Below are 24869 nucleotides of genomic sequence, written 5' to 3'. Positions count from 1 at the left end.
CTTATCGGTTGGCTCGTGTTCAGTGCGTATGGTATGGTATGCTGCGGTATGGCTACGGTATGGTATGGTGTGTGCTGTATGGTTTTTGGTTGGATTTGGTGATGGCATGGTATGGTATGGTATGGTATGGTATGGTATGGTATGGTATGGTATGGTATGGTATGGTATGGTATGGTATGGTATGGTATGGCTTGTGGGGTGTAACGCCCCGAAGCTGCGCGCGGGAAATGACAGGCGTCGTATACTGCAGGCCGCGATAAATTTCGACCACCTATAGGGGTGTGCTTTGAGAATATGGCCCCTGGTTTGCTAACACGAGGCGCGGCTTCCATAGTGCTGTTTCACTGTAGGAAGACAGATAGAAAAGCTCTGGTTAGGCCTTCCTCTTTTTTAGATTGGAACAGCATGTGCTACGCAAGCTTGCGTGGTCATTTGCTTCCAGTTGAAGAATGAGTGCGCTCAACCTTTTTATGCCTATAACAGTGTTAGTCTGATCATTTAATTGTATAGAATGTCGACACAAAATGTGCTAAAGTCGTCGCGTATGCTTTAAGCCACGCTTGGTCAATCAATCGAGCACCATGTACGATTGATTTAAAGCTCAATTTCGTCTCCAAAATTTCTTATCGTAACTGTGTATAGCGTCGTTTTCGCATCGTCGGTAGAATGGGTTTTAAAAATCGAAATACTTTTGCTTGTGGGCACGGCTAAGACGCTTATCCGGACGTGATGTCAGGAGATAATAAAACGCGTGAACTTCTAAATTACCCGCCTTACTTTTTTTTACATTGCGGCGTGTTCGCGTTGAACGGGAAGCGGATGGTTGTCGCCTTTATCTTACGTTGTTCCTCCAACCTTTGACCCGCACCCCTGACCCTGGCTCCTGCCGGATACACTTGTCTTCCAAACGTCTGATTGGCTTTGCATTATTTCCATCTTGTTCAGCGAGAATTATAGTTAATAAATTAGAGCTGAGGTATTTTTAAAACTGAATTAGCTCAAATTTGGGTCCGATGCTTAATATAGCAGGTTCTAACACAGAATTCTCAATGGCAGTGGCGAAGAAGCAGTTTAAGCCCTTGAACTGCACAGCACCGTCTTTGTCCGTCCTTGCCCTGCATCGTCTGATTTGCACGCAATTCCCAATTTTCACAGGACGCGTAATATCTGCGTGCCCTCACCCATGCGTCTGGCTCGCGCACACAGATACTGAGCGCAAAAAAAAAAAGAAACGTTACCTATTCGGTTCTGATATTCCGCTTGGCGACAGCGTTTTCCTGGTTTCTGCGCAAAAAAAAAAAAAAGAATGGAATGCTCTGCGCAACGGCACTCACGCAAAATGACGCAATGTGTGTGCGACCGAGTGCGCCGCGTCGGTTGGCCTGAAGGGAATTCTCAACAGAGAGAAACTGTTGCGCTGCCACAATTCACAGCGCACACCTATTGCTGTCGGTATACTGCGATGGCGTCTCTATGTGGTCGAACTAGGTGAGTCATCAGTAAACTCCGTAGTGGCCCGAGTGCGGTACAGAGCAAGACTCTGCGATTGTGCAACCGGTATTGGCTAATTGGATCGCTGCCTACAAGAGTAGTATGCGGCCAGATGCGTGCGGATACCGCGGGGAACGCAGCGCTGAAAAATCCAAGGAACGAGCATTTACTCGCAATCAGCAGCTCCACTTCTCTGCTAGGCTAGCCGATTCGCTGCATGTGCCCCTCTTACTGCTCGCCGTTGGCTTTCTCAGAGTTATATATCCATTTTGTTTTTTTTTCTGTCTTGGAAAACCCGAGGCCTGGCGGTATTCGAGCTCCACGCGCCACGTTTGTCTGAAAGAAAAAAGAAGGCGTTTGTAGGGTTTCTGGATCCACCAAGAATGTGGCATTTTTTCTCAATGCGCGCAGCGGTTTGCAACACCGCTACAGGCGGATGCGAAGGAGCGTTGCCTGCAGCTATGCTCCACTGGCTATCTTGTATTTTCTGAACGTTGGTACATCGTTGTCAGCCGCTTTAACATTTCAACTGAAGGTTCCTTTCTCTATGAATTATTCTAGCAACTTCAACGCGCATACTAAAATACTGCGGCGAGCGGTTATTATGACACACTACGTATAAAAGAGGGCTCATAATATTGAAGAACGTTACACAAGAGGCCTGCTTCAGGCGACAGCGACACCGATTCGTCCGATTACAAAACTGCATTTCTGCAGGCGTGCTGTGTCCCCCGTGCATCGCAAAAGAGAAGCACAAAGCTTTGGAAGCGGATTTTAGAAGCCGCCCAGTTTAAACTCACACCGTCATTAATGCCCACAATACGGGCTTATGCAATCTGAGGTTTTCAACGAGCCTTTTTGCCTATACGTTCCTGTTTCATTCACTAAACTCATCTTCATTGTTAGATCTCTCGGCGCAGTGAGCGTACTCCGCGTCTTCTGCGCTCTTTCTTTTGCCCTCCTGATGCTATTTATACTCCTATGCAAAGCGGCAAAGTAATTATAACTCTTCTTGAAGACAAAAAGTTGGGTGAGTTGTTGGAATTAATACTGAAAAAGCGCGAAAGACGGTGACAAAGAACGAGGCGCGACAAAACACGGCGCTGTCTTGCCTCTTTGTCTCCGCCTTTCGCGTTGTTGCAGTATGAATTGTAGCTCTTCGTTACGTGACATGCGACTCCTATAAGGCACATATCTTGGCCGAAGCGCATTTGGAGTTCGAACAAGCCAAACTTCACGTCTCAAAATTTAGACGTGCTATGGCTACAGGGATCCCACCCAACAATTCACTGATCACCGTCAGAATCGTGTTGTTGCGTAGCTCCAACAGCAGCAGCTGGATTACGGGGCTAATGTTAAAAGATGGCGAACAGTTACGGGACTTGCTGCGACTTTTAAGCGCAAAGGTATGGAAAAAAAAGCGAGAGGATACAAGGTTTTAAGAAATAAATGGCTAACGCAAACAGCGAGGTCGAAACGCGGCAAAAAGGTGGAAGAACACAGCTTGGCGCTAAAAAAAAAGCTCCTTTGAAACTACGCTATCCGCAAAATCGCCACCGCTGGCATCCACCTCCCCTCTTGAAAGCGCACGGTGTAGTTCACTTTCAACACAAGTGTTCTTTCAGGCACCAGTCTTCCACTCATCCACATCAGCAAGCCTCTTCCTGTCTCAGGGGATAGTATACGCGAGGCAAACCCTCTTAAATGCTGCAGCAGGATAATATTGCGATCTTCCCATATTGATATGCGGCACTCAGGATGGCGGCTACCGCCCCAGGCGCATGTCGTATGAGTGCATGAGCTAGAATAGCAACCCGGAACGATGACTTAGACACGTAAAGGGGATAGTATGAAACCCCGTTTGAAACTCAAGCTTTGAAGTTTTCGCCGATAGGCAAAAGCAACGCGAAATAAAGCACAGCAGGGGAGATTCACAATAAGGGAGTAATTGCTCATTGACATCCGACCAAGCACAGCCATACGGCTACATAGGAACGCTATACAGCTTTCTCAGAGACTTCGCAGTTAAAGAAAAATTCGTCCTGGTGCGATGTTTCTCAGAAAGGTGTATAGCTTTCCTTTGTGGATGTCAAAAAGTAATTGCTGCCTTATTAAAAATCTACTACACCTTGGGGGATCCCCTAATCATTTGTCCAAGATTGTTCCCACTTGGAGTTACTGATCAATTCGCTCTCGCCCTACCATAAGCTTGCCGTCCCGGTTAGCTAAAGTTGGTCGAGCGACTGCTCCGGTGAAGCGGCGGTCCCGGGTTCGAACCCCGGACCAGGACGACTGTTTCTTTAACTGCGAAGTTTCTGATAAAGCTGTATGTCTTTCTTTTGTAGCCGTATGGCTGCGCTCGGGTGGATGCCAGTGAGTAACTACTCCCTTATTACAAATATACACCGGCTTGGGGGTTTCCCCTAAACATATGATCAGGGCAGATTCTCGTTAAGGTCTTCTTACGCAGAGAACCTACGCAGCTGGTGTGAGCAAAATTAGTACCTCTAAAGCAGTGAAGAAAAATCGCGTCGAACTCATGAGGTCTCATCTTCAGGATTTCTTCATACATTTTTGTGGGCGTTTCGAAAAAGAACTGAAAAGAATACCGTCCACCCCGCATAAAATTTCACAGCAAGGTCTGTCCCTGTGATATAGTTGGGCAGCCTGCACAGAGCTGACGGATAGCTATACAGTGCCACTATTGGTAAGCGAATACTAGCATTTGTGTATGCGGCGACATGCGTGATATCCTATACGCATACGGATACAGTGCTGATGCGCATTTTGAGTCGAGCGCGATGTTACGAAACTATGCCAGAGCAAAATCTCCGAAGCACAGCGTGCTCTTGTTAACATCTGAGGTGCAGCTCCCTGAAAGGCGGAATAAAAATGAGCTAGCATTATGACGCAGCCAGCCAGATGAGATAAAGCATATCGCATATAATGGTAAAGCGAAGGATGCAAGTGCGAAGGCAGGTCGTACGTAGCTCCATTTCTCCGGTTTAAAAAACCTAAGACGGGTCCCTTTTATACAAGGTGTTTCAAGAGATGCTTTCGAAAATAGGCTTCTTCAGCTAAAAATATGGCTTTTGCGGCATAGTATCACCGCTATTGGCAGACAACATAAAACCGGTGAACCATCTTCAGTAGTAAGCTACTTAACTAATTTTTAATAATTAACCTTGTTTCTTTTATAGTTAGGTGCCTAGTTGCAATTAGATTTACAGCCAGCCGTTAGTAATAGCCATATCAATTTTTAGAATTTCGAAAACGCGATTACCCTTGTTGCTGTGGGTCGACAAAATTTCGTCATTTCTTGTAAAAAAAAAACGTAGCGCAAAAAAAGACTAGGACTAAGAGAGACGGAGACACACAATGAGCTCAAGCCCAAACATATATCCTTCTGGCTTTTTCGACTAGTTACGTGCATTGGAGAGGTTGCTTTGCCTGGATACTTTTTGAAAGCGCGTGTATTTTGGCCCGACGTAGCCAAAATTAGTTGAGCAACACCTCCGAGCGTAATTGCGTTTTCGAAATAATAAAAACTGATATGGCTATTACTAACGACCGGCTACAAATCTCTAATTGCAACCAGGCACCTAGCTATAACATTTAACAAGTTCATTATCAGAAACTAGTTAGCTAGCTTACTACATAAGAGATTTATCAGTTTTCTTGTGTCCGGAAACACTGGTAATAGTATGCTGCAAAAACCATATTTTTACCTCTAGTAGCCTATTTTTGAAAATAACTTGAAATGTTCCCTCAAACACCTAGTATTAGGACCAATAAGAGTTACGCACGCCTTGAACAACGGACCACAAAGTTCTGTCACTAAGAATAATAGCAATTAAAGCTTTGGCTTTACGCACAACTTCGCGTTTCAAACAAGCGCCTGAAAAAAAATCCTACAGACGTGACACCAATGCATGTCTCTTGCAAAAAAAAAATCATGTTCATATTCAGATGACGCCTAATGCCATTAAATTAATTTTTAACAAAAAAATCTATGAATGACGCGCAAGTTTTCTTGAGGGCAGAAGATAAATAGGACAACATGCGCACTCACCAGAGATGGAAACAGGGCGCCTGCTGTGTCACTACACGTGATCGTATCTACAGCTTCCATCAGCTGAAAAGAAAAGAAATAGCACACATATGCGCATTAGAGCAGGAAGTCGCATAACGTTGGTGAACGCACACAAAGAATAAGATATTGTACACGACCAATATAAATAGAAGCAGAGTCAAACATGGCTGCCTTTTTCCCGTTTCGTCAAATTTAGTTTTAAACCCCACCACTATTTAAACAACGTTGCGAAATGTTGGCGCTGCCTCCGCTTCTGTCATTTCTACATCATTCTACCTTTTAAGCAGCTTTCTGTCTGGTATCTGCGACGTATCTTACGATGCCTATGCGCTTTTCTTTCCCACCTGTAGCGCATGCATAGATTTGAAGTCGCTGAGTAGTGCAAATCCTTCGTCTTGGGTGCTGAAACATTTTTTTTATTTGCATTCGCGCCTGCTGGCACTTGCCTCTCCTACCTCCGTCTTTGCAGTGGCAGCATTCTTCCTTTAACCAGCGCGTGGCAGCGCTACGCTCGCTGTGGTCCCAAAAACGTCCCAGGGACGCCTACAAAGCTCAACAACACGCGGTTAGCAGCCAACGTGCCCAAGATAAAAACAAAATTGGCAGCCCAGTGCATTTTGGCCAAGCCACGTGAGAGACACAGCAGGGCGTCACTGCGCCACTCAGTGCAGTGTGTACAATACCCAGCAATCGTTAAGATAAAAATAGTTATGCCCTTGTGGGCGATCCACGCAGAACAAGCCCAATGCCCTTTGCTGACCCAAAGAGAACACCGGGCTCTGTGTAATTAGTCTCCTTTGTTCGGCGTGCATTCTGCAACAAAGAACTCGTACTAAGCGAGCCCGCTGCCTGCTAGAATTGTAAGTTGCAGATTTGTAAAGACCAGATGTAAACGGCTTCAATTGTAAGTTTCTTGCAGGCATTTTTGTAGCCGTGTTGAAGCCGGAGCCACTGGAGTTGGAGAGACAGAAATGACCTGCATCTAGATCCTGGGTCGGCAGACAGCTCAGCCGCGGCTCGTGATGCCGTCAGTTGCTTCTGAGCGCAAAAGCAAGCCTTCACACAGAGAAGCTTTGGTCGATGCTGGCAGGAGCGCCTTACCTATTTGCACCCGTACAGTGGGAACCGAAGAACGTTTAGCTGCTGTAAACTGTCCCGCCCACTCACATGTTACAAGTTAAACTAACAGAAAGTACGTCCGCACTGAATGCAATTTCTCGGGCTGCTACCTGCACTAACAGCACTAGAGACTGAAACGTCTCGAGTAAATTTTCTGCGTGGTTACGACACAGCGTCGCGCGCCTCACGACGCTGAGCCCGTAGTTGAGCCCGTAGCGCACAGCTGACGCCGTCGTTTTCGCGAAGTCAATCCGAAGCCAACAGCAAAGAAAGCTATCCGCCTGTCACAGCCTACCGGTTCCAGGCGTCACGCTGTGTAGCGCCCAGCGTGCGTCTCAGGAATTTCAATGCAGCTCCGATGCGCGAGCGATGGCAGCGCAAACGCCGTTTCCACGTATACCGCCGACCGAAATATTGAAAGCGGCGGAGAAGCCACGGAGACGGCTGCACTGAGCTCGAAGTACTCGCGTCTGGAAAAACAGCGTCTGAAAAAGTAAATGAGCTCCAAGTTGGGGAAAAAATGTGCTCAGGGCAAGCTCTCAAAAGCTTTATAGAGTGAAAAAAAAATAAGTGAGAACAGATCTGCCTCCAGCGAACTATATAAACGCGCTCATGCGTAATGTACGATAGCTAATGGACTGGATTGCGACAAACGGGCTTCTTTCATTTCTGTTCTTCTTGTTATCTGAGCCTCTTTACTCCCTGCGCTGCAGTAGCCGTCCAAGAGTTCGATGTTCTGCTTACTCGATCCTAGTTGTACGTGTCGTAGAATCGCATTGGCGGACTTGGCTTTTAATTTATAGGGCGATTACAAAATTCGCACTAGCGTTCTAGGAAAAATTGATGAAATAAAATGTTGCATACTTTATATTCGTAAATGAGTAAACAGGATGAACATGGGCCTGTTAGAAGGGACTGCTGAAGCAAGGCGAAATGTTGGGCATGTTGGCCTGAAAACACGAACACAGTTCCGGTATCCGCGCCATAAAACTAGACTTTATCTTCGTCAATAAACAGCTCAAAGTACAAGAAAGAAACTTGTGGGGGGGGGGGGGGGGGTGTCAGGGGGGGGGCTAAAACTCGCTAAGCTGACTTTGTTGACACCGTAACTACTTTTCTTACTCTCGTTTCGCACATTAGAGAACAACATGCGGGATGCGGAAGGTACCATAGCGGAGAACAACTCGGGAGCAATTTCAAACGCCTGGCGTTTACTCTTGATGTCACCGGAATCTTAGAACACGAATGTTGTTCATGTTACCTGTACCGAAATGTGGACCCGCAGAAGGACATAATTATATCTGTGACTTGAAGTTTTCTGCAAAAACTCCGTAACATATGGGCTTCTAGAGCGCCTTAGCGTCGAGCCTCAACTTCTCGAAGCGCGATGAGGATGCGGGTAGCCTAGACGTCCTCCCGAGCTGCCTTAGTGATTTTCATAATTTAAGACCCATTCGTCGCGCCGACGAAGAACTCGCGCATGAGCAACGTTCATGTTGGCGGAGTGAAGTCAGCACACCGTGAACCTCCCTCCGATTAGAATGCATCACGCTCTTTGCTTCGCCGCCAACACTGCTGCCGGTTCCCCGGGCAATACCGCCGTCGCATTCGCAGTTTCCCCTTCAAGTAAACTAACGGCCGTCGCTCCGGTGCAGCATGCATGGGCGTATCCTCTGAGTGCTTAAGAGTAAATGGATACTCTGGTCAGAATACTTTAGTGTCCCTTTGTATATTTAATAGGTGTTTGTCGGGGATCTAGGTTATCTGGGTTACAACCACACCAATGACGTCTAGGTTATTGGAGTAGTTGTTTTTCTCACCTAAAAATTTTCCTCACGTCAACTGCTTTGGTGATGGCCAAAAGCTGGACGGGGAATACCAATGTGTAATCATTCAGAGGCAAGGAAATGTAATGAAAAAAAAATGTGGGGACACTAAGTTCTGACTTCAAGGATATGACGTGATAGCGTTAGTGGGTCCCGCCAGTGACTCCAGTTGATCTCATTAGCATACAATCCGATCACGTGCTCTACTAATGTTACCATATCGCAAGGCACACCTGTTGCGTGACACAAGCATAGAGTCATTCGCCTACACCCGTCATCAACTACGTGCACTTTGCTACTCGCTTAATCACTACTTTCTTAATTAGTACCTCACTAATCACAGACATTCTCATTAGCATAAAGTAGTAAGCTGCCACATTCGTCAGCTACCACAACCAAACCGCACGACTGTGCCTGCATGGCCTATAGCGTGGTAGCGTGTGGCTCGCAATCCAATGGTCAGGGTATCGATTCCCCACTAATTACTCGTGTTTTTTTTTTCAGCGCCATACACTTCATGTCGTAAAGGGATCTGGGTCAGGTTTCAACCTTGCAATCACAATTTCTGTAATGCTTTAATCGCTTTTGTATTCCTCCGCTCCAAGTGTGATGTCACACATTTTCGACCAATACGGAGTTTTCGTGACGCAACAACGCCGGACGCCGACGGGACGAGTTTTCCGCTGAATGGGAGCCTTAAAGCTATTGCTTTAAAATAGAGAAACGCCCCCGAACAAGTCTAGGCAGTACACATAGAAAAAAAAAAGAATGAAGGAAATGTTTGATTCAAAATGCAGGCAAGAAAAGGAAAAGGACAGAAACGTTAGCATGGCAGATTTATGCCACCAATATAAAGTTACGCTGACATTGCTGTGGATTGCTGTGGATTGCGAAGCTTGCGCAGAAAGCACACAACATAGTTGAAGGAAGTGGTGCAAAAACCTTTTATGTCAATAGCAATTAGCGCCGAGAAAACACCGAAAAATAATCAGTCGGTACTGGTTTACGGCAAAACAGGCACTGAGGGCAAAGCGCTAGCTGAGCCAAACTTCTGCAGGTAAAAATTTGGTAGCCCGATACGACAGATCAGACTCGTGGAGGAGACCTCCAGCTTGCCTGTTTGCCCAATACTTCGCTCTAATTTATGTTTTGGCATAATTTGTTCTCTAAGTAAAGTTTCGGCTCCACGTAAAATTTATTACCTTATTTAAGCCAACGCCTACATGCGACAGGGCTTCTAGACACAGACGCAGGTGAGCAGGAACCAGTGATTCATTATTATTCGCAAAACGTGCGAGTCGACGTGCGTATCAATAGACGGGCATAGCGATAAAAAATCAATGATTACTTCTACTGATGGAAGAGAAGATGAAGAGGATGGAAGAGGAGAAGATCGATGGTCGTCCAAGTAGGAGAAAGATTGACGAGCTAAAATTCACTACGATAGTAACAAAACACGTTCATACAACTTTAGAAATTCCTGCTCAATGAGCAATTAAAAGCTTCAGAAATCATAGGGGACGCTTAAGCTTCTCCTTAAGAATATGACGCGATAGCGTAATCAGATAATTCCCATAAATGTTTTCTACTTTCCATTCACAGATCACTGGGAGACCTCATACCCCTCCTGGTGTAGAGGTGTAGTGGTGTAGTGGTGTAGTGTTGAAGCGATTCGCGACTGCCTTGCAATGGCAGGTACTCCCACAAGTGCACCTTGTGCGGTCCAGGTTTTGAGCAATACAATTTTATTTTTATGAAGAATGTGTAGATCCACATCGCAAATACCTTGAAAACTCCAAGCCCTGCACCCCCTTCAACAAGGTCGTATAGACGTTCGACGCTATCGTCGCATTATAGATGCCAATACTGAGAGTTCCAGGAATTTGACACCGAGAACGAGGATTGTGAGGAGGTAGCTATGAGCTCTCTGTAACCTTTGCCCGAACTAATTTGGTAAGGGCTCAGAAAACTCCTGAAGTCAACACAATCCACAATGCCGATATTGTATCCGCTTTAAACTAATTTTGCTACCTTAGAATTTCAGCAAGTATACCTCATGTGATCCAGAGCATGAATTCTCAGTGGAATTATATTTACATACTACGTTTCAAAACGTATGCACACCCATTTAATGAAGTCGTTGGCCAGTGCCATTTCTATGACAATATAAGGGTTATACTGAGTGTAAACACAGCGTAGCTTACCTGAAGCTCAGATCACACAGCACAGAGCGGTACTTACAGTGAGATACTCTCAGCGATCCTTAGGCGCTGATCTCTTCATTGTGACAACAGTTGCTCCAAGACAGTGCCCTTTACTTTAGTGTAAAAATGACGTTTGTAAAGTTTCGACTGGGTATGATAAGTTAGGTGACGGCAAGGACCATACGTTTTATTGCGCAAAACCAACACTATTGACTATACGGCACGCCGTAGTGGAAGGATTAAGGCTAACGTCGACCATGCGATCTATTTTAACTAACCTTGGCAGGAGCAAGATTAAACAGGCGAAGCTTTTACTGGAAGCGTTTCACATAAAGAAAAAGGCGGCTTTGTGTGTGAGTGACACGTCAGTGAATTTGTATGCGGCGGAGTACAATTTTCTGTGCAAAAACTGATAATGCAGGGTGATAGGTGATGGCTGTGATAGGCACATGGAGTGGAAAAAAAGTGGGCGTATCCTGAGACTATTTATCTGTGTGGTTTTCTTGAGTAATAAACAGTTGGAAGTTGGCGCCTGTCCGTTGTCTCCTTGTCTTTCCTTTGTGTGTGTGGTTTTACTTGCGCCAAGGTGGATTCTTTCAAGTTTCAAAGATGCTTAACCAACTTGCCCAGCATCATGCCTTACTGATTTTAACTAACACGAATATCTATGTACATCTTAATAATTTAAGTATTTTAATATCTTAATAATCTTAATATCTGAGCACAATATCTAAGTAGGGACGCAGGTCAGCCGCTGTAAGCTTCTTGTTTTCCTCTGGTCACGTCTCACAGACTGCTTCTTGAGGATCGCCCAAGATTCGAGTGTTGTCTCTGACCACGAAAACAAGACAAATGCCCAAAAGTGGGATTGGTCCCACAGTGAAGCTGTCAAAGTCACAGAGGTCTGCTAACGCGGCTTTATAGTGTATGCTCGTCTTTCAGCTCTTCTTTCACACCATAAAGCTTATTAATCGTCACCATCATTACTACTAATAATAATCACCGTAATTTCAGGCAAATAGCATTCCCTGCGCTTCCTTCAACGCACTGAAAGATGCTTCGTTTTTTGTGCGAGAGCACCACGTGCCACACCAAGGCGCACATCTATAGATGTAAGAGAGAACTTGCCTTGCCAGATGGAAGGGAAGGCAGCAAAAACTGCTGTCCCCTATAGAGTACAAATCTCAGCCAACCATCATCATCGTATGGTATCCCCCGGCAAGGCCTCCCACATCACAAGGGGGTTTATTTTGGGGAGCGGACAATTCATTACCAAAGGGCTCATGCAATCAGGCTCGTCCCCGCCGAGAGGTGTGCGCAGTACCGGTGCACCACGCTCTCGCCACCCCCGCGGGTCAAATCTTGACGCGAGCAGAGCTTCTAGTAGCCCACTTCTATTCTTTTTTAGCATTCTTCGAAGATAATGATGGGGCGGCCCCAATCTTCCAAGAACTTCTTCCTGATGAGGTGACGCTGCCTCTCTTTCAAGGAAGAACCAAATCTCTCTGCGGATTTTTTTCTTGACCTCAAGAATACTGGGCGTCAGTGCGCTGTAGGCTGCGCAGCAGCACGCTATCCAAACTTGCTGGTTGATCTCTACAAGCGCCAGCACTAATTACTTACGGCCTTCTCTCGGCAATAGGTTCAGGTACCACACTGTGGGGTATGGAGTGCCTTAAAGTTGATGTAGGTCCCTCAGGCGTTCCAGGAGCGATGTTGACAGAATGCAATCGTAGAAAATGTGTTAAGGTGTCTCTCGCACTCCAGAAAAAAGGCACGTGTCGATTAGTCCTGACAGTGTCGCTACGAAGGTGCGGCGACGGATGGGCGGGATGCTGCGAGCGCAGCGCCGCATGGAAGACGCACGGCACGTACGCGTCCAGAAAGTGCGCGGTGAGGAACTGCCACATTGGACATTCTGCTGTCGTCATGTCTCATGAAGGTTGTTCGGGAGAGGTGGGGTGAGAATACCGATCAGTCACTTCAGGTCTGTGCATTTAGGGTCATCTGTCAGTTTTTCCCTGAGTAACTGCGCGTCCGCAGCGGCCATGTTTTGAAAAGCAAGTGGCGCACCTGAGCGGGGAGCCCTGTGCAACAGCGGCTGTTGCGCGAAGTCCGTCAGCCGCATGGACAAGAAGTAGGATGTAAACATTCTTGTCAGGTGGATGTCACACTCTACCACGCGAGCCATCCACTTCACGTGCAGTGCTACGGCCAGGGTTGCAAGGTCAGGGATTGCCAGGCCACTTTGTGTCTGGGCTGTCTGACAACGGGACGTTTCACATGGTCTGCACCCTGCCATACAAAGCGCAAAATAAGCTTGTCCCTTCTTTTCTGTATGGCTGCAGGCTCTTCCAATATGCTGGCGCTAAAGCTCAGGATGGTAATGAGAAGAGCGCGAACAATGGAGGCATGCGCTGTCATTGGGCATCGCTTTTTGAACATATCGGTGACTTTCCTGTGTCGCAGTTTTGCGCTCCTGTGGCCTTGGTAGCCACTTTGCGGCACACATGGACCACGCCTTCGTACTCGCACTGGACAGTGCTACACACCACTTCAAGGGAGTTCGGTACGGCACTCTTAATTTCTATCTTCACGCGCCTGATCCCTGTGGTCAAGAAGGGCAAACCGGGCACCGATTCGCGTGAGACGCTCGCGACTTTTCCAAAAGGCTGGAGCGCGCTGGCCATTCAACATCGTGGTGCTCCGCGGAGTACCCGAAAATAGTGACGAGCTTCGCGCGCGTGCTCCTGCATTCGAAGCTAACCGCGGCGCCTTTCACATCGATGACTGGGTCTTACAGGAACCTCTCCACCGCAGCTCGCGTCTTGGGGAAAACTTCGAATTTGCCGCAGGTGATATCTTGCACTCCGCTTAACTCCATCTTTGAAAAGCGCTTGACGAGCAGCTTCGTTAGCTCGAGTGTTGTGGCGCCTCGCGGCACGTGGCCGAAGAAGGTGAATGGCTTCAGCCGCTCTGCGCCATTGCGGAACGCGAACACTCTACAAGCAAACTGTGAGAGCCCAGCTGACCAGCTCACCAAAGGATGCGAAGTACTCCACAGCAGCCGCCAGGAACAGCACGGCATCCAGTCGGTAATCCTACAGGAATCCAGGGGGTCTGCCGCGGCCGGACACGGTGACTGGTGGATGTTCGAGGAGAAACAGCGACGACAGCGACCACTGCGTGCGAGCACGGAAAACCTTAACACGGCGAATCCATACACAACCATTCCCAGCATCCAGTCGACAGAAGCACCGCGGTGGTATTGCCTTCAGGTTATGCGCTAGAGCCAGGCACAATGCGCGAGATGAATGTGGAGCATTTCCAAAACATCGCTTTGAATAAATGATAACAATGTTAAAAATGGATAAATACTATTGCAGTCTGCCGATCAAAACATGCTGTTTAACCAGATCTGATTAGTTATTTGCCACACGGCAAAGACGTGCTGAATGTTATTCCCAGGACTATACCCTGGGAGAGTTTCCCTTGGCAATGAAGCGAAGGCTTCCTTAACTGTCCTCAACTGTCCTTAAGTGTAACTTAAGCGTCCTGAACTTGGGGCGCACGACGGTGCGCCTGGCCGCCTGGCACGTTGCTCTCCCCGGGGCACTTTTATTCCGTTGCTGGGGCAGCTGGTGCCATCGCTTGTGATTGTGCGTGCTAATGAAATGTGTTTTTATCAAGAAAGGAGATTTACATGGCAGCGTAATACCCGTGCCACACGCGCGCGAGGAACGACAGAAAATGCTGCAGGCCTTAAGTTTCTAAACACCATTAATTTTGTAGTTGATGCTACACATCCAGATTTAATGTCAGAATTCACGATGGCGATAACGCCTTCAAGTAAGTAGAAACTTTTGCCTGATTGTAAACAGTGGTAATTAGCGCAAAATTTCGATGATGTTATCTAAAAGTAAAATAAAACCTAATTTTGCAAACAATGCAGCTGTATTTGGTTGACAAGTTGAAAAAGTAGTCATAAACTCGCATGTCAGCATACAAGCAGAGAGTATCTGTCAGGAGTTTCGGTAAAAACGCCGCTATCGGCATCGACAATGCAGTAGAGGTTCCTCATCTGACTGAAGGTTATGGATAAGCCATTCGCTACTCAATAGGAAGTTGCTCTTAACAAAGTTTAATGCTTTTCTGCGTGTAGAATGGGGACGACCGTACAAACTGCTCGGGCGAACTCAGTAGGCCGCGAATGGCGGTATGGCCAACACGATAGCTAGGCGGGCTCACATGCCCTGCCGTGCAGTGCGATAGCTAGGGGCCAACGCCATTAAATTTGAGAGTGTGGCACCACGCGATTGTCATTAAAACTAAAGGCTGTAAGCACTTATTGGCATTAAATTTGCCCACGTGGCACGGGTCCCGTTCTGCAGAACAGACGGCATCGGCGTTGCCGTCGTCGTTGTTGTGATCGAAAAATCCGGATTGGTCGAAAAGGTGGCTATGTCACACGTGGAGCTGTGGATTGGAAAAGGAATTAGAACAATAGATAACTGGTGACTAGAAGGTCGTAGCATGACTCAAACGTCATTACGATGTGTAAACATATAAAGTAAATGAATTGAGCTCAACACACTGACTTTGGGTTGCGAGTCAGAAACGTTACCCCTGCGCCACATAGGCACGTTCGTACGACGTGGTTAAAGCGGGGCATTACGTGTGTCGTGGTCTTTCACATAATGAACATGTATGTGATGTGAAAGAGAACAGTGTCCGCGCCTGCGTGGTCAAGAGGAACCGCTGTCGTGTCATACCCTTAAGGGCTGAGTTAAGTGTCTTAAATCCCCCCCCCCCATTTTTTTGGTTGATTTCAGACGTTGAAAGTCGGCATTTGTGTTAAAAATATGCCTTAAATAACGATTATTCACAATATACTTCGTTCTAAGAACAAACTACGCTGATTGATTGATTAAATGAAGCCGAGGAAGCGCGACGTAGAAAGAGAAACTAATCGTCAACAGTTCTCATCCCTCGGGACGGCACAGCATACCCGACTGCTAATGTATTAAGGAGGATGACGCCGTTGGTGACTCGAAGCAGTTTACCCGCACTTTCACACGCCGGACCTTGTAATGCGCTTCCAATTTTCTCCGAGCCATTTCATTCCGGAGGACGTGTAAAATTACTCGACACTTAAGTAGCACAGTTGCTTAGAATGAGTAAAATGCGATCTCTCTGTTCTTCCGAAGTTTGCGATGTTTGTGGCAGGCATCGAGGTCTCACTCCACCGGTAATAAATGGAGGTGCGCAAGAGTGCTCTCTTTTTGTTATCTTTGGTTTTAGGAGAGCTGTATGAGCACTTACGTTTTCCTCCAGCATCACGAGAAGATTAAGTTCACTCTGGTTAGCTAAATATATAAAGTTTTTAGGATTATTGTCTAAAAATTTGCATTGAAGTGAGCGTCTTATTCGGCTTGATCAGATGGGCTTTCGGTGTCATATTTGCAGCGTTAGTCAGGTTCTGAACGACCAGCAATAAGAAAATTCAGATTATTTGGCTACTGTCCGTCGATCGACTGAGCAGTATCCATGCTGATTAAAAGCCGCAAGTGAATCGATCAGATTTCTGTCCTTAAGTGCAAAGCTAGCCGCGAAGCTGGTAACGGGTCCACTCATCCCGCTCCACGGCCGCTATCCATGGCTTTCGCCTCTATCTGACCGCGACAAACTTGTGTAAACTCATGGCGCTTGCTTTCTGGTGCCTTAGGGCGCGACCAACCGCGCCACAACTTGTCGTCATATCGCGAATTGTGCTAAGAAAACGTAAGCATGGCATATCCAACGTGGACGGTCCCGGCTTTTGCCTACACAACGAAAATCACTGCTGACACTCATGTGTGATGTGTACGCGCGTGTGGTTTAAGCGACGAAACAGTGCTCACTGCTGGTGGCAGGTGCGGATTTTCGCGTCACTCTTTCTGAAGGCGTTTTTGAGTGTGCTAGCACTAAGGGCGCATTCACACTAGCAAGTCGCAGACGCTGTGCAACCGATTTCAGTCAACTTGTTACTGTTCCGGAGCACAGGGATAACGGGGCGAATCGGCTCAAACCTGTCGCGCGACCTACAGCGACTCGAAGTGTGAACCCGCCTTAAGGCGCCCCACTCACTAATTTCGCCGATCCTTGTCTGAATCCTGCTTGACCTTCAAAATCGAGCCTCAAACTGAAACCGAAGTGAAAGCCGAAGTGACCTACTTCGCGTTCGGCCTAACCGCGCTAAATCGTCCGTCATATTTGTTTTAGTAGGAGGGAGAGGAGATTCGCCGGGAAAATGGGCTTGAGCAAAGTTTCCCATACAAAATTTCAGGGGGAGTGGGGGTATGATCATAGGAGCAGAACTATCTAACTCCAAGTGGATGCCTCAACCGCTCCTAGAGAGAACTGAGGGAATGCCAACCGAGCGTGGTAGACCAAGACCACTTGAGCTCGGGACCAATGTGTCGCAAGTGACCACACATGAGTACATTGCAGGCGCACCTGCGGCTGCGACTGGCGTTACTTGACCATATGCATTTTAAGGCGCGGCCTTTCGTGTATTGCAGTGTGTTGAGTGCCATTTTGTACAAGGAAGGTTATTCCATAATGACAAAACAAAACAAATATCTAATTGAGGTCAAAGCATGAATTCAAGAAGAGGATTGACTGTGTCCTTTCGGGGGAAGAGAAGGGGTTAAGGAGTGGGGGAAAGTGTTGTTGATAGCCTGTGCTCGCATCTCTTTTTGCTTCTCGGGTCTACGTCAGGAGGTGCAGCGTGGCTGCCGATCGCAAAGAGACGCAGGCTTGCGATGTTGGTAATGGAGACCTTGATTGGGAATGGCCACTATTTTTAGTTCTGGATTTGCGGGGGCTTGTGCCTGCTTATTTCTTCTGCAAACACGAAACAGTACCATTCTAAAACAACAGAAAACGTATAAAATAATTATATCTCCTCTTTCACACAGCGTTGATCCTTTATGGATCTCGGATGCCATTTACTACAACTTCTTTTATCCCGCAGGAAAGCGTTTCACTGAAGGTGATCGTGCTGCAATGCGGTCGTGCGCGCAGTCACGTAATGCTACCGTAGTCAAAACAGAAATGGAATAGCTCGATCCCTGTCGCGGCGGTCGCATTTCGATGGAGGCGAAACTCTAGAGGCCCATGTACTGTGCGATGTCAGTGCACGTTAAAGAGCCCCAGGTGGTCTAAAATATCCGGAGCCCTTCACTACGGCGTCCCTCATAGCACGAGTCCAGCTTTGAGATGTTGAACCCCCATAAACCATAAATCATATGCCAGAAAATGCAATAGCTTCGCCTGACAGGGCTGAGCACGATAATTTAAAAAAAGTATTTTGGATACCGATACCCCAAAGAATTGTATTTCCGATACCAATACAAGATACCGAGCCAAAATTGACTTCTGATACAGATACTCGATTCCGTATCGTCGATACTTTGATGCACCACCGCAATCGTCAATATTAATGAAGCTGATAATGTGACTTGCAAGGTTAATAAATTTATCCGTAGTTTATGAAATTTTTAGGGTATTTATAGCGCAGTATACTTGAAAGGGTTTAAATTAATCCGGCCGCACAGATTTTTTTAAGCTTCACTGCCACGCCGCTGGTTTCGTTAAAACTTTAGCATCGAAACGAGGCCATTTTGACGTTGAAACAAACACTTACATAAGCAGACTAACAAAATCTTTTTTAAAACTAATGTTTTTCATGCCAACCTGTCGCTGAGCACTTAACTCTACATGCGAATAAACTTGGAACTTTTTTTTCTGATGCTCTTCATTTGTTACTGCAGTATTTGAAAGTTGCTTCTGCCCTGTGCTAAAAGGCGCAAGCGCTGTGCGCCTGGGAAAACCAAACAGTTATTTTCTCAACACTACGTTTAACAGGCGCTTCAACACAGCAAAAAATAAAAGTTATAAAAGTTTTTATTCGGCAAAATATAACTTGCACTTCTATGTTATTTACATGTTGGTTTGTTTTACTTAATGATAGTAAGTAGCATCATTTCCTCAAACCGTCTGTCCTGAAGAACCCCACGATGTGGCTGCGCTTTAAGCGAAGCAAATGAAATAAGCCTTTCTACGGGAGTACACGAGCACGTTGCATTTTGTGAAGGTGCCTTTTATAAACGGCTAAGAATGAAATATATATCTAAGTCGACCTGAGTATTTAAGAATAAGGTTTAAGAATAAAGTATATGCAAGAAACTGAAGTTTCATTAGCGCCTCTTGAGAACTAATTGTTGTATAATTGCTCCTGAATGAAAGGAATTCGTGAGCTGATGCTTTTGACGCTGCCGGCGCTTATGCCTCCATTGACCCGCGTGTGGAAGGGTGAGCGCTTACAAAATAAACAAGACATCATCATCATCATCTTTTATTATCCCTTAAGGGCCCTGGGTTGGGCATTACATAAAGGGGGGGGGGGGGATGACAAGTACAGTAATCACGTGGTCATAAAAAAGCGAAATAAAAACCAGAAAGGCAAGTAACGTTACACATTTTTATGGAACCATGGTTACTGAAAGAGAAAAACGAAAAAAAAAGATGAAAAGAACACCCATGCCATTCATTTTCGCATATCTTTACAAATCAATACAAAGATTTACATGCACAATTATTACAAACACATAAAAAAAGAAAAAAGATAAAAGACAAAGCAGAAAATATGACATATACATGGGCGTAGGGAACATCCACAAAGCAAAATTCGCGTTTGGTATCTGAGTAAACCTGGAAATGTTTGCTGATAAAAAGATTATTTGGCAAAGTGAGCTGATATTAGCTGCCTGAATTTAGAGTTGTCACGTTCATGGACTATAGGTTCAGGAATCGAGTTCCATTCTTCAATGGCCAAGGGCAAGAAAGACTTATTATATGTGTTTGTCGAACCAGTTATGTATGCGTTGCACGATCATAGAATTGAAAAGACGACGTGATGTTCGTACAGGTGGTACTAAAAGGAAGGTTCTGAGGTCAGGGTGATTATGATATAGATTTTGGAATAGGCACAGCCGCGAAATCTTCCTTTGATGCGCTAATGATCCAAGGTTAATGGATGATTTAATGGCACTAACGCTAACCCGTCTATCATATTGGGAACAGAGGAAGCGAGCCGCCCGGTTCTGGATGCTTTCAAGTGATTCAATTAGATATTGCTGGTAAGGGCTCCATATTGCGTTGGCATATTCAAGTTTCGGTCTAACGTACACCTCGTAGGCAAGTTTTCTTATGGAACTGGCGGATAAAGAGAGGCAACTCTTAATGAAACCAAGTGTTTTGGATGTCTCTGCCACTAATTTCGTGATGTGTTCAGACCAGTTGAGTTTGTCAGTGATAACAACACCTAAGTATCGCTATGATTAAACACGTGAAATGGCAGTGGAGTTTAACGAGTATGAACAGTTAAAGGTGGAATTCTTTCAGGATATTTGCATGCTCTTGCATTTGGATATGTTTAGATTCATCAGCCAGGTGGTGCACCAGGTTTCTATTATATCGAGGTCTTTCTGGAGGAGTTTCTGGTCAGAGGTGGCAGTTATGCAACGATAAAGAACGCAATCGTCAGCGAAAAGGCGAATTGTGGAGGAGATATTTGCAGGAAGGTCGTTGATAAACACTAAAAATAAGAGTGGTCCAAGGACAGAGCCTTGGGGTACACCTGAAATAACTTTGGAGGCTTTGAGCGGTGATTGCCGATAACAGTAAACTGGGTGCGGTCTGAGAGGGAAGAAGAAATCCATGACAGTATTAAGGGATCTAGGGGGAGAGAGGAAAGTTTAGCCATAAGACGTTGGTGTGGAACCCGGTCAAAGGCTTTAGAGAAATCCAGGAAGATGATATGAGTTTGAAATGATGAATCTAAGTTCAGGTGAAGGTCGGTAGTAAACTCGAAAAGCTGGGTATCGCACGAAAATTCAGAGCGGAAACCATGTTGATTGGTAAAAAATAATAAATTCCTTTCCAGGTGAGAGCAGACTTGTGAGTATGTGATCTGTTCCAGCATTTTACAAGCAATACATGTTAATGAAATTGGTCGATAGTTCGATGGATCAGAACGGTCACCAGCCTTGAAAATCGGGACAACCTTACTTAATGCCCAGTCATTTGGAATTGCAGAACTTGAAATTAATTGACTAAAAATGATTTGTAATATCTGGCATGAAATATCTCTTGTACCTTTAAGAATCATGGTAGTTATGTCGTCCGGCCCGGGAGCGCTTAACGGCTTCAAGTTATCAATAAGTTTAGCTATGCCTTCGATTGAAATTAAAATTGGAGGCATCTGGCTGAAATTATGGCTGGGATGGCTGGGTACATTGAGGACTGATTCCCTAGTAAAAACTGAAGAAAAGTAGATGTTCATGACGTCTGCGCAGCGATCTGCGGGGACGTGCGAGCCATCTTGGTCGTGCAAGATGATATTTTGGCAACAGGATATTCCAGAACTTCTTAGGATTATTCCGAATAATGTTATGCAAGTCTTTATGGAAAAATTTCTTTTTGGAGTGCCTCAAAAAATTTGTATAAGCCCGGAGGCATTCAAAGTACTTGTCCCATTTGGAAACAGGGGCAGAATTTTTGGCAGCTCGGAAAAGTCGCTTTTTTTTCTTAACTGTGGAAGGCCGTTAGAAAACCAGTGCTTATCAGCATCTCCGCGAATGCAGATAAGCGGGACATAAGTTTCCATGAGTGAAAGTATTTTTTGCTTGTAAAGTAACCAATTACTATTAACTGTTCGGATGTGAGCAGTTTTACTAAATTGATCAAGAAACGCTTCCAGTTCAAGGATAATTTGCGCATAGTCGGCTTTGTTATAGTCGCGAATATATATTGAAGATGGCTTACGGGTTGGAATTGAAATAGCCAAATTAAAAAATAACAGATTGTGATCACTAAGGCCGTTAGTACACGAGAGAGACTGACATAACTCAGGCTTTGAGACAAGCACTAGATCAACGATGTTGGTGCCACGGGTTGGGGTTCTAACTGACTGAACCAGATTGAAAGTAAGAATTAAGTCAATAAATTTTTTCGACTGACGAGAAGATGCTGACAGCTGTTCCCAGTCGATATCCGGATAATTAAAGCCTCCGCATAGGACCAAGCTCGCTCGTGGAAAGCGGGATTGAAGGTGCAAAAGGACGGAATACAGCTCACCAACAAAATAACAATCTGAATCTGGCGGACGGTAGCAGGCGATAAGCAAGGTGTTGCTAAACGTAAGGGACAGGTTAATACATACTAGTTCAAGGCTACAACGAACGGGCACGAAGTTTGAGACTACCGTTGATTTAACGAGAATCAGGACGCCACCTCCTCTTCGGCCAGCTCTGTTAAGTCTGTAGACACTGAACGCTTTACTAGCCTCCAGAAGTTCGCTGTGCTGAATATCTGCGGTAAACCATGACTCGGTGAGGACCGCAGTATCCGAGCAATTATCATCGAGAAGTGCTTCCACAGCTTCCTTTTTTGGAAAGTAGCTGCGAATGTTCGTGAACATGACAGCCATTTTATGATAAGATGGAGTGACGTGCGAACTTTGCGAAGGCTGAGCTGGCTTTTTAAAAAGAACCTTGGAAGCAGGTGCTAATCGCTTTGACGAAAGTTCGATTACTCGATCCCTATTGGCGTCATATATGTATCGTTTTTTGTCGATCAGCAGTTTGTCGTAACGTATTTTGAACATGGAGTCTCTTTCCTTACCAAAAGAGTACAACTTTTTCCGGGCTAATCAAACATGCGCAGAGTAATCTTCACGAACAGAAAATTTTGATTCCTTCAGCTTTGGCCCTGCTGTCAGAATTTTTGACTTCACCTTAAAATGTGCCATTTTGACAATGATTGGGCGGTTTTTTTTATTCTTGGAAGCGGCCCATTCGATGCGCACGTTCTTTATCATCAGCATTTATCGATAGATCAAGATGCTGTGAGCAGAAAGAGATTACATGCTCCTCTGATTGCTCCCAGGTCTCACCGGCCGCATCCGTGATACCAAAAAAAGGTCAAGTTCGACCTGCGTAAGCGATTTTCTGCGTCATCGCACTTTTCTGTGAGCATTTTTATTTCGGGGGAAAGCCTGGTAATTTCATCGTTCGAGCCTGGTTCTGAAGTTTTTCCGCTGGCTTGACCTGTATGTACTATATTTTCTAAAGCATCAACCCTCACAAAAAGAGTGCTGACGTGACTTTCGATGCTAGTCTGAGCACTACGTATGTTCGAAAGCTCAGTCAGTACAGTGTTTTGTGATTGTTCAAGACGCGATATCGCCTCAGCGATTGATTCTAGGGTCACGGGTCCAGGCTTCAGTTCAACGTCGCCGGAGAGAACAAGCAAGATGTGAACAACATAAGCATTAATGCAATGTAAGCAACTTTGGCACATCAATTTGCGGCAAGAATTTACATACTCAAGTGGGCGCGACACCGCAAAAAAAAAGGGATTGCTTGTACGGGTACAACAAGCATGCGGTAGCTAACTAACCTGCGCAGAGAGCGGGGTTGGCATGACCGTGTTTGATGCGGTGACGTGCCCAAAGTCGAGCCGGTGCAGTCGTGGATTAAGTATGCTTTCCGTGTTGAAATTTGCAGCCGGTTGCCAGATGAGAGGCTCATTCCAAGCGGGAAACAGCGGGAAAGCGCTAGCTTCTGCGATGTCGTGAGCCAGAGGCGGGGGGTGGCTTGATGGGGCGGTGTTCATCGGGTGTCAGCAAGCCGGCAAAGCAAAACGGCAGCGTCGAGATGGTCCATATCAGGACAGCCTGCGCAGAGAGCGGGGTTGGCATGACCGTGTTTGATGCGGTGACGTGCCCAAAGTCGAGCCGGTGCAGTCGTGGATTAAGTATGCTTTCCGTGTTGAAATTTGCAGCCGGTTGCCAGATGAGAGGCTCATTCCAAGCGGGAAACAGCGGGAAAGCGCTAGCTTCTGCGATGTCGTGAGCCAGAGGCGGGGGGTGGCTTGATGGGGCGGTGTTCATCGGGTGTCAGCAAGCCGGCAAAGCAAAACGGCAGCGTCGAGATGGTCCATATCAGGACAGCCTGCGCAGAGAGCGGGGTTGGCATGACCGTGTTTGATGCGGTGACGTGCCCAAAGTCGAGCCGGTGCAGTCGTGGATTAAGTATGCTTTCCGTGTTGAAATTTGCAGCCGGTTGCCAGATGAGAGGCTCATTCCAAGCGGGAAACAGCGGGAAAGCGCTAGCTTCTGCGATGTCGTGAGCCAGAGGCGGGGGGTGGCTTGATGGGGCGGTGTTCATCGGGTGTCAGCAAGCCGGCAAAGCAAAACGGCAGCGTCGAGATGGTCCATATCAGGACAGCCTGCGCAGAGAGCGGGGTTGGCATGACCGTGTTTGATGCGGTGACGTGCCCAAAGTCGAGCCGGTGCAGTCGTGGATTAAGTATGCTTTCCGTGTTGAAATTTGCAGCCGGTTGCCAGATGAGAGGCTCATTCCAAGCGGGAAACAGCGGGAAAGCGCTAGCTTCTGCGATGTCGTGAGCCAGAGGCGGGGGGTGGCTTGATGGGGCGGTGTTCATCGGGTGTCAGCAAGCCGGCAAAGCAAAACGGCAGCGTCGAGATGGTCCATATCAGGACAGCCTGCGCAGAGAGCGGGGTTGGCATGACCGTGTTTGATGCGGTGACGTGCCCAAAGTCGAGCCGGTGCAGTCGTGGATTAAGTATGCTTTCCGTGTTGAAATTTGCAGCCGGTTGCCAGATGAGAGGCTCATTCCAAGCGGGAAACAGCGGGAAAGCGCTAGCTTCTGCGATGTCGTGAGCCAGAGGCGGGGGGTGGCTTGATGGGGCGGTGTTCATCGGGTGTCAGCAAGCCGGCAAAGCAAAACGGCAGCGTCGAGATGGTCCATATCAGGACAGCCTGCGCAGAGAGCGGGGTTGGCATGACCGTGTTTGATGCGGTGATGTGCCCCCTGTTACACTCCTTACGCTCCTGAGCATGAAGGTTAAAGTCTTCCATTTCTGTTGGTAACCCCCGCAAATTGAAATAAGGTCGAAGGATGTTGTTTTTGCCATAACAGTAAGCCTAGCCTCCTCAACCTTTCTGTCACGGGTTGTGCAGAAGCACAACGTACATGTCGTCTATCTGGCAAACAACGAACGTAGGG

At 46.5% G+C, this 24869-nt stretch overlaps 1 protein-coding gene and 1 pseudogene across 2 annotated transcripts in view; one reads left to right on the top strand and one right to left on the bottom strand.

The window, feature by feature from the left end:
* LOC144122178 (uncharacterized) overlaps positions 1–24869 on the top strand; it is a 319104-nt pseudogene that overhangs the window by 148469 nt on the left and 145766 nt on the right. The window lies entirely within an intron of this gene.
* LOC144114210 (uncharacterized) lies at positions 1720–24632 on the bottom strand. The gene is made up of 4 exons (XM_077647800.1): positions 23238–24632; positions 13774–13915; positions 5564–5626; positions 1720–1827 (listed from the first exon to the last, which is right to left on the bottom strand). The coding sequence occupies exons 1-4, from the start codon at positions 23366–23368 to the stop codon at positions 1720–1722; spliced, it is 444 nt and encodes a 147-aa protein (XP_077503926.1). The 5' UTR covers positions 23369–24632.

Source organism: Amblyomma americanum, chromosome 1 (genome assembly GCF_052857255.1).
Source record: "Amblyomma americanum isolate KBUSLIRL-KWMA chromosome 1, ASM5285725v1, whole genome shotgun sequence".
Lineage (NCBI taxonomy): Eukaryota > Metazoa > Arthropoda > Arachnida > Ixodida > Ixodidae > Amblyomma > Amblyomma americanum.
This window is presented reverse-complemented; position numbering and strand designations above follow the sequence as displayed.